This window comes from Phoxinus phoxinus, assembly GCF_949152265.1.
Source record: "Phoxinus phoxinus genome assembly, chromosome: 3".
NCBI classification, from domain to species: domain Eukaryota; kingdom Metazoa; phylum Chordata; class Actinopteri; order Cypriniformes; family Leuciscidae; genus Phoxinus; species Phoxinus phoxinus.
In genome coordinates, this window is record NC_136878.1 from 2792273 (window position 1) to 2802771 (window position 10499).

The 10499-nt window shown below is 36.2% G+C and overlaps 2 protein-coding genes across 2 annotated transcripts in view; both read right to left on the reverse strand.

The window, feature by feature from the left end:
• Window positions 1-3145, reverse strand: part of hpda (4-hydroxyphenylpyruvate dioxygenase a) — a 12437-nt gene extending 9292 nt beyond the window's left edge. Inside the window, exons 1-4 of the mRNA XM_079607197.1 lie at window positions 3077-3145; window positions 2607-2633; window positions 2197-2259; window positions 26-130 (exon numbers count right to left, since the gene is read on the reverse strand). Of these exons, the coding sequence (XP_079463323.1) occupies window positions 26-130; window positions 2197-2259; window positions 2607-2633; window positions 3077-3079 (198 nt within the window). The 5' untranslated portion in view covers window positions 3080-3145. The remainder of the gene's footprint in view (window positions 1-25; window positions 131-2196; window positions 2260-2606; window positions 2634-3076) is intronic.
• A 2487-nt stretch (window positions 3146-5632) lies between these two features.
• Window positions 5633-10098, reverse strand: LOC306995599 (uncharacterized protein). Its single transcript, XM_079607356.1, has 2 exons — window positions 9713-10098; window positions 5633-8958 (listed from the first exon to the last, which is right to left on the reverse strand). Exons 1-2 carry the CDS (start codon window positions 9998-10000, stop codon window positions 7492-7494), a joined length of 1755 nt encoding a protein of 584 aa, XP_079463482.1. The 5' UTR covers window positions 10001-10098; the 3' UTR covers window positions 5633-7491.
• Window positions 10099-10499: the final 401 nt, after the last annotated feature.

Sequence of the window (10499 nt, forward strand, 5' to 3'; positions counted from 1 at the left end):
GTGTATTGATCCTTGACACACATACCTTGTCCTGTCTGATGGCATGAGACACCAGTTCTCTGCTGCCCGTCTCCAGACCTTTATACGCCAGCGGCTCGAAGCCAAACTTATCGCAGTAGAACCCCGCGGCCTAGATCAACAAGAAAAACACAGGACAAATGCTCTCTGGCTGCTTAAAAGCACATTTTAAGGCTATATCTGTCTGCACAGTTTTATTTTGACAAGTTGTTTTAATGATATAATCAAAATAATTTTAAAATCCTGTTAGAAAACAACATATAAAACTGGAATGAACATTTCCTGAAGAAAATGTGAGTGGTGCTTGCAGTGGCAAAACTCGCCACTGGGTTGCTAGTGTGTGGTTACACAGTTACCATGGTAATATTTACAGACTGGTTTCCCAACCGAAACAAACAAGCCCCCCTCCATGTCTATACGATATTCTGGTGCTGAGATATAGCTTATTCATGTGTTTGTACGGTTGCTAGGGTACTCTTTATGGTTACTAGGGTTTGCTTATACAGTTTATGGTTTGATATTTAAAGACCGTTTGCCAGTCTGAGTCGAAAAAGGCCAACTCTGTGTTTCTACAATGCTCCGGTGCTGAGATGTTGCTTGTTAACATTGTTTAATGGTTGCTAGGGTCCTGTAACCGGTTGCTAGGGCATGGCTATGAAGTTGTTATGTCACTACTTATTAGCTGCTTGATAGACAGAGTCAAAAGAGCCCGACCCCAAGTCTCTCTGACCTTCTGATCCAAATATATGATCTTACAAATTTTGTGCCAATGTTAAGTCTATGGAATTTTTTTCGGCCGATTTATCGCCCGCCGGACGCACATCGTACACCCGATTGCTTATAAAAGTCATAGCACACCTCTCCTCAATAAACCAGTCGATTTGACACCTCATTCATGGGTCTATGACAAACTTTGTGGGAGGAGTAGCGTGCCGAAGTTTAAGTATGAGCAATAACAATAGTGATGCCTTGCCTTTGGCAAGCACCACTAATAATGAATCCAGTCTAAATAAGCAGACAAATATTCAGTGGGGTTCTAAATAGAATTCTGGGGTTGTTGACCCAGTTTTGATACTGTCATGTTTAACGGGTTATTTCAGCCCGGTCTCACCCCAAAACGTCACATACTGACGCGTCTTGACCATTCGGCAACATACGACGAAAAAGGTACCCTTTAACGTCCATATGAGACGCAGACATAAGCGCACCAGCAGCGCCCTCTAGCGGTACCCTACCGCATACCTAAACCCAACCATTCCCGAATCGTCACATATGGACGTTAAAGGGTACCCTTTTCGTCGTATGTTGCCGAATGGTCAAGACGCGTCAGTATGTGACGTTTTGGGGTGAGACTGTGTTAGTTATTTCAATGTGTTAGAGTGATAAAGTATGTTTATAAGCTATTTAAGTCATTAAAAAAAGAATTAAAACTGAATCCATAAAAGGATCCCATGACGGAACCCTATAAGCTTCTATACAGAACCTTTTCTTCTATGATGTAACAAGACAAAAATATACTATTAGGGTACAAAATGAGCACAAACTATTGGTTAATATGTAAACCTATTTAACGGTTGAGATCAGACGAGATGAACTATTGCATCACATTATTGATCACATCTTCAGAGAAACGTTCGTCATCTGCATTAGGAATTTCAAGCCACTTTAAAACAAGTGAAAAGCTACTTTATTACAATTAAATTGTGCCAACAAATGTATATTCAGTGCAATAATTTTACAGAAACGCATTCATTTAAACCTTTAACTTTGCATCAAAGCATCTTTGCTAAGGTATCCAATACAAAACTATAATTCCTGAAAATCTTTTTTTATTCAGAGAAAGTGCAAAAATAGCAGGTTTTAATTTATGTAAACCATCAAAATACAGTCATAACTTCTGTATTCAAACAGATGGATGAGATTATAGTAACATTGAGATACTTTATATATGTGTGTATATATATATATATATATATATATATATATATATATATATATATATATATATATATATATATATAAGAAAATTAAAATGTCTATAGTTTATATTATTTTATTTCAATTTGAGTTATTTTAGTAAATCTAAAAGTAAATGTTTATTTATGGTCTTAGTTTTATAAATGTTTTTTATATTATTTATGGTTTTATTTTTATAACTATAATAACTAGTAAACTCACCTGTTTGGCGTTTCCCACCCAGAACTTCACATGATGAAACTTTAAAAATTTCCCTCTCTCTGGCTGCAACAGAAAAATAAAATAAAAATCCATAATATATAATATATTTACAAAAATAAGCTATTATATAGTTTTGCTGGTCACACTTTAGATTAGGGTCCAATTCTCACTATTAACTACGACTTCTGCCTCAATTAACTCCTAATTACTTCTTATTAGTAAGGTCTTTGTTAAGTTTTGGGCATTGTAGGATTAAGGGATGTAGAATATGATCATGTAGAATAATGTGTTTTATAAGTACTAATAAACAGCCAATAGTAATATGCATGATAATAAGCAGATATTAATAGTGAGAATTGGACCCTAAACTAAAGTGTTACCGTTTTGTTATAGTTTAAAGTTCATGTTACCTTCTCTCCTTTGTCAGTGTATGAAGTCTAAAGAGAGAATACACATAATTTAATATTTATCAAACAATTATACATTCATACGGACATTCTGAAATAGAACTTTCTCCAGACTTAAAGACATCTTTTGACTTATTATTAAATAATAATAATAAAAACATTCAGAAATTTACTTCAGAATACTTTGTGACAAGACAATATGCTATGTTAATAGTTTAAGGTTTTTATTGGCATTGAGGATTGAAGAATCTTTAACATCCATGAAATCTTTCAATTACAGTAAAGCTTCTTTATAGTGGAAAAAGGTTAGATTAGATTTGTTAAATATTCTTCACTCAAGAAACCATAAAAGTTATTTTAAGATTTGTTCACTGAAATGCTAATGTAACAAATAGCACACATTTCTGCGTCACAATTAATGAAAATATTGAATCTTACTCTGTAAATGTATGTTTGCAGTGCATTGGACTCACCATGTCTATGTTCTCGTGGGGTTTGTGGGTCAGAAGAGTGTGTCGTACACACAGATCTGCTGTTTTATGTGTGCCGGTCACTGGACCTCAGGTTCAACACCCCTTCAGTCTCATCCAGCCAAAAGAGCGTCTGCACACACACCCTCTCAGGCCGACACACACATCTCTATCTCTTAAAGGAAGAGAATAATTTGATGTATTTTATCTGCTATAGCGTATTGTGATACTTTTACTGTAATATCCAATAATATCCAAACTTCCCCTTACCTTGTACCTTACTGAAAATAGCACTTTATATATCATATATAGGCCTAGTACTGAAAATAGCACTTTATATATCATATATAGGCCTAGTACTGAAAATAGCACTTTATATATCATATATAGGCCTAGTACTTAAAATAGCACTTTATATATCATATATAGGCCTAGTGCTGAAAATAGCACTTTATATATCATATATAGGCCTGGCACTGAAAATAGCACTTTATGTATCATATATAGGCCTAGTACTGAAAATAGCACTTTATATATCATATATAGGCCTAGTACTGAAAATAGCATTTTATATATCATATATAGGCCTAGCACTGAAAATAGCACTTTATATATCATATATAGGCCTAGTACTGAAAATAGCGCTTTATATATCATATATAGGCCTAGTACTGAAAATAGCGCTTTATATATCATATATAGGCCTAATACTGAAAATAGCACTTTATATATCATATATAGGCCTAGTACTTAAAATAGCACTTTATATATCATATATAGGCCTAGTGCTGAAAATAGCACTTTATATATCATATATAGGCCTGGCACTGAAAATAGCACTTTATGTATCATATATAGGCCTAGTACTGAAAATAGCACTTTATATATCATATAGGCCTAGTACTGAAAATAGCATTTTATATATCATATATAGGCCTAGCACTGAAAATAGCACTTTATATATCATATATAGGCCTAGTACTGAAAATAGCGCTTTATATATCATATATAGGCCTAGTACTGAAAATAGCGCTTTATATATCATATATAGGCCTAATACTGAAAATAGCACTTTATATATCATATATAGGCCTAGTACTGAAAATAGCGCTTTATATATCATATATAGGCCTAGTACTGAAAATAGCACTTTATATATCATATATAGGCCTAGTGCTGAATAGCACTTTATATATCATATATAGGCCTAGCACTGAAAATAGCACTTTATATATCATATATAGGCCTAGTACTGAAAATAGCACTTTATATATCATATATAGGCCTGGCACTGAAAATAGCACTTTATGTATCATATATAGGCCTAGTACTGAAAATAGCACTTTATATATCATATAGGCCTAGTACTGAAAATAGCATTTTATATATCATATATAGGCCTAGCACTGAAAATAGCACTTTATATATCATATATAGGCCTAGTACTGAAAATAGCGCTTTATATATCATATATAGGCCTAGTACTGAAAATAGCGCTTTATATATCATATATAGGCCTAATACTGAAAATAGCACTTTATATATCATATATAGGCCTAGTACTGAAAATAGCGCTTTATATATCATATATAGGCCTAGTACTGAAAATAGCACTTTATATATCATATATAGGCCTAGTGCTGAATAGCACTTTATATATCATATATAGGCCTAGCACTGAAAATAGCACTTTATATATCATATATAGGCCTAGTACTGAAAATAGCGCTTTATATATCATATATAGGCCTAATACTGAAAATAGCACTTTATATATCATATATAGGCCTAGTGCTGAAAATAGCACTTTATATATCATATATAGGCCTAGTGCTGAAAATAGCACTTTATATATCATATATATATATATCATATATAGGCCTAGCACTGAAAATAGCACTTTATATATCATATATAGGCCTAGTACTGAAAATAGCGCTTTATATATCATATATAGGCCTAATACTGAAAATAGCACTTTATATATCATATATAGGCCTAGCACTGAAAATAGCACTTTATATATCATTTATAGGCCTAGTACTGAAAATAGCACTTTATATATCATATATAGGCCTAGTGCTGAAAATAGCACTTTATATATCATATATATATATATCATATATAGGCCTAGTACTGAAAATAGCACTTTATATATATATATACGCTGCAAAGATGGCGAGTGTCACGACACGCACACAAAGGGAATTAGAGATCCAAGAGCAGTTTATTAATAGGGCAATCCGAAGACACAACATGAACGGAAGTGTGGGGACATTAAACAAGGACTCCATGACAAACACTGAAACTGACAGGGTATATATACACAAGTGCTAAACGAGCTGACGAGAAACAGCTGAACAATGAACACTCAGTGACAGACAGGATCATGGGAAATGTAGTGAGAATGCCTAGACACCGTGAAAACTGAGGACCTCTAGTGTTAAACCCAGGGAACCACCAGACACTGTGACAGCGAGTCAGTGTCGACAACTGTGAGAATGACATATACCCTAATCTACATCTATGAGTAACGAATAAAGATGACTCAAAAACATTCTCTCTCTTTATTTTTATTGACATCAAAACAATATTTCATTATACATTTTAGAAAACAATCACACATAATTAAAATGTTTTGTTGTTATAAAAATGGGTAACACTTTATTTTACAGTGTCCTTGTTACACATGTTACATCTACGTACCATAGTAATAACAGTAAATTATGCATAATTACATGCAAACTAACCCTCAACCAAATCCTAATCCTAACCCTATAGTAAGTACGTGTAGTTAGTTATTATTACTCAGTACTTAAATGTATTTACATTATAACAATGACACCTTAAAATAAAGTGTTACCTAAAAAGGTATAAATGTTAATCTGTAAGTCAGATGGAAATTATTTTGACACTACACTTCAATAATTGTGGATTTAAGAACTTTCTGATTACCACTTGGATTTATTTTTGCATTCAAATCATCAGGGGAAAAAAAATATTAAAGCTTAAGTAACACATGCCTTCAGACTTTCTTGATGCAGCAAAACACTAAAAGCACCCATACATTTGATCAATAAGTGGAAATTGGTTATTTTTGCGTTTTTCTGAGCAATTTCGTTCTTCCGCGTTGAAAAGCAAAGTCAGAGGTGTGAACGACCAGGTTAAAAAAGGGGGTTTCATGTCAATGACTATGGATTGACCCCTGCCGATAGGGTTAAAAAAACAAGCTGCTGTTAATTTCTGAACTACATATAAAAGTCTTGTTTTAGTAATAACTGCATGAAACCGCTACCGGCTCAAGCCACTTTCTCTTTAATCTCGAAAGTGAACGTGTCCTATAGTCCAGGCGTTTTAGGAAAAACGGGTGAACAAATTGCAACAGAATCAAACTCAACTGATTTTGTATCCTCCATATGTCCTGAGTAAGGGAAAAAAAGTCCCGAAGAATCCCATTAGGGGAAATCCCATCAGAAAAAGACCCAAATATATCCTATTCATACACCTATACATTATTTTTCTCACATGAATAGGGTAAACAATTTAACCTTTAGATATCACCATGAAAATTACTGAGTTGATTACTTATATCAGGACAAACAAAAAATGTATTACAAGTTTTTTTAAATTGTTTGTTAACATGGTCAAACGGTGCATAATCTAATTACAGATATTCTAATTTGCATACCACAACAGATCTAACATTGGGTACAGCGTTTTTAAAACATTCAGAGATTCAGTCAGTCAGTAATTCAAGGTCCACTCAACTGTCTCCTGTTCTTCCCTCAGACTCATCCCCCAGAAACTGTCCCACGGACCCAGCCCCAAACCCCATCTCTGCAATAATAGTTAATAAAGGCTGTTTTAAAGTACTTCTTCCTGCCTGTATATTTATGCTCATGGGTAGCCTAAATGGGTTCCATTCAGACCTTAACATTTAATCTTTTACTGTTATACGTCAACAAGATTCAACAAGAAATTTTCTCCTGGCTGTACCCAATGTTTAGATCTGTTGTGGCATTTATGCATATTAGCACATCTGTAATTAGATTATGCACCGTTTGTCCATGTTAACAAACAATTAAAAAAAACTTGTAATACATTTTTTGTTTGTCCTGATATAAGTAAGCAACTCAGTCATTTTCATGGTGATATCTAAAGGTAAAAGATTTTACCCTATTCATGTGAGAAAAATAATGAACAGGCGTATGAATAGGACATATTTGGGTCTTTTTCTGAACTTTCCCCTGATGGGATTCTTCTGGGCTTTTTTTCCCCTGACTCAGGACATATTGAGGATACAAAATTAGTTGAGTTTGATTCTGTTGCAATTTGTTCACGGTTGACCCCCATTTTGGCTTAAAACGCCTGGACTAGCCTACTATGGCACAAGCCCCTGTCCCCACAGAAGTCTGCTACTAACTACAACTTGTGCAACAATAATCCCAGCCACCATCAGTAGTATAGCACCACATGTATTTTTTACCATGTTTGCCACACTTGTGATCAGACTTGCAGGTTTTGCCGTTCACAGCTGAGAGGCAGTCATCAGAAGCACAGCACTTGTTCTTCTCGCCATCATCAGTGTAGCACCACGGCTGGCTTTCACCGTATTTGGCACAGGCATGGTTACTTCTGCAGTCCTTCCCGTTTTCAGCTTTACTGTGCCACAGCGGAGGGCTGCAGTAGCCCCAGTCGTCTATAACGCGACCAATACCAGTCTTACACCAGTAGTAGTCGTAGCCGTACGTGGCACATGGGTGATCATCTAAGCACCTCTCTCCTTTAACCGTGATGAGCGAGTACTGGGGTGAGCACTCGATCTGCTTCTGGCCTGAGGAACACTGGTACGCGTTGAGTGTGTCCTGGTACAGGCAGGGAGAGGAGCAGCGCGGCTTGGATTTACAGCCGGCGTCCAAGCACTGCGTCCCATCAGCTGCGATATTCTGCTTCTCTGGGACCAACAGGCATTCAACGGCATATGACTCTCCGTTTATGTCCCTTTTTTTTAGGTCACCACCAATCGCATTCATTTTAGGCATTCTGGCTTTGATTATAAGACAACTACTTTTAGAAAACATCTTCAGCTCTTCGACCACAGATTGATAAATTGTCAAACTGTCAAAGGCTAATTTTGCCATCAGCTCGGTCAACGTGACTTTCTTCTCAGGTACACTGTCACTGCTGATGGCTCTTTTCAGTGCTTTATATGATTTGCGCACAATTTTATTCATCACAACCAACACTGGCCGATTCATTAATGCCTGAAACCTGTCCTCAACTTCATCTAAATCATTGTCACCAAAACAATCATCCACAAAAATTTGAATAGACTGTGTATGCATGTTTGAGTACTCTCTATAGAGTTCACTTAGCTTTTGGTTTAGGTCTAAGATGCGCATCAGGCTTATGCCACCTTCTGGCACGTTATTTCCCAAATAGCCGAAGGACAAAGACTTTGTGTCATCGCGGTGGTGTTTATAACAGACAGCCGTCCAGATGTGAGAGGGCACCGTCACTCTTTTAAGGTCTTCAGAACCTCCTGGTATTCGTACAGGCGCATATGGTATCGTACCTGTGACGATGTAGGCTGTGGCAGAACCACCATCGATGACAAACTTGCCCATTAAAAAACTTCTCAGATAACTCTCCCAGTCCTTCCAGTGGACTCGGTTGAAACACGCATCCATAGGCGCTGCATTGGTCAGTGTAAACGTTGCTGTACGGCCGTCCTCAGTGCATGAGAAGCTGTTGGGGTACAGGTGTCCTCGATCATATCCAGTGTCACTGTAGTCACTGCTGATGGCTTGATTTCCTTTAATAATGTTTACATCAGAGTCTTTCTCAAGGACCATATAGTCAGTTGTGGATCGAGGTTGGGAAATCTACAAGAGTAAATGTTAGATGGTTATTATGATGTTTTACTGCTTGTAAGAAAATATTGTGTTTTTATGTACATTTATAGGGGGAAAAGACATTGTATATTTCAGTGGACATTTTTTAAGTTTATTGTACAATTACTGTATAATATCATTCCATAAAGTGCCATCAATCTAATATATTGTATATACACTCTAAAAAATGCTGGGTTGTTTCAACGCAATTTTGGGTAAAATATGGACAAACCCAAAGTTTGGGTTAAAAATGTAATGTAAAAATTTAACCTAACGGCTGGGTTTGTCCATATTTTACCCAAAATTGGGTTGAAACAACCCAGCATTTTTTAGAGTGTACAATTTGCATTAAAGAGAATGGCCAATAATTAAATTAGTAGAACACAACTTATTAATTCTTGGTGCGCACGTGAGCGCCATCAGCGTTTCTCACAGGTTCGCGTTTAAAGTCTGTGTGTAGAAAGTCTCGTCTTAGCGGCCCATATTTTAATAACAAATTATCATTTAGACAGAAGTAAATCAATCAAAACTAACTTTAGCTGGAAAATAACATTATTCAAGAACCGCTATAAAGCCAAAACAATCTGTTACCTTAAATTATACGTTTATCTCTGTAAAGCTGCTTTGAAACAATCTACATTGTTTTACTGTGCAATCTACATCTACATGCGCTTTATAAATGAAGATGACTTGACTTGACAACTGTCTAATGAAAGTCTCATGTTTTAAGCTCATAGTCAGTCACCTGTGGCTCGACGTGCCAGTTGCTTGTCCTTCCAGCGATCCTTGGGCATCCAGGATCCAGTCTGTAGGCACTGTAGAGGGGGATTCTGTGAGGAACGGAGTACAGCGTAGCGTAATGAGAGTCGGTGAACTGCAACTTCTGACAGATTTTCTTGCTATTCTGATCCATTCCTCTTGGCTCTGTAGCTTTGTAGAAAAACTCACTACACTCAGCAAACCTCGTGACCACTTTAGCTTGAGCACTGAATGCGCTCAGCACAACACAGGTGAGCAGACCCTGAACAAACATGGCTGGACGCTGGTCTTGTCGTATAGAGCAGAGACGGCAGAAGCACAGCTGCTTTATATGCAAAGTCAGAGATGTTGTTGTGGGTGGGACTGAATTTAACAAATGAGAAGAAATTGTGAATCTTATACACTTTTTCTTCATCAAGCTTATAGGACTAATTTTAGAGCATGAACTGAAACACTGATTTACTGTAAAAAGTGCTATCCAAAAATACAAATGCAGTGCTTCTGATTTCCACTTCAGTTTTCTAATATGAGTTGTTTCACTTCTGCGTCTGGAGTGAGAAGCTTTTTTGAAAGTCAGAGCATCTCTGTTTTGTTTTGATTGTTCAGAGCGGGGTTGTGTCACTATGAGCAGTAAGCTGGAACTGTAAAGCTTGGAGAGGTGTCATTAAAGATTGCTTTGAAAAATCTTCTTGTTGACACTCAATGCTTTGTTGGTGGAAAAGAAAAATACTGAACCAGCATAAGGTACTGTATATGTTTTAAATGTTCAGAAC

What these genes read in the sequence shown, in the direction of transcription:
- LOC306995599 (XM_079607356.1), bottom strand. Translation starts at nt 10,000, where the DNA reads ATGTTTGTTCAGGGTCTGCTCACCTGTGTTGTGCTGAGCGCATTCAGT. An exon ending in ACTGGCACGTCGAGCCACAG is followed by an intron (nt 8,959 to 9,712) that starts GTGACTGACTAT and finishes TTACTCTTGTAG; the next exon opens with ATTTCCCAACCTCGATCCAC.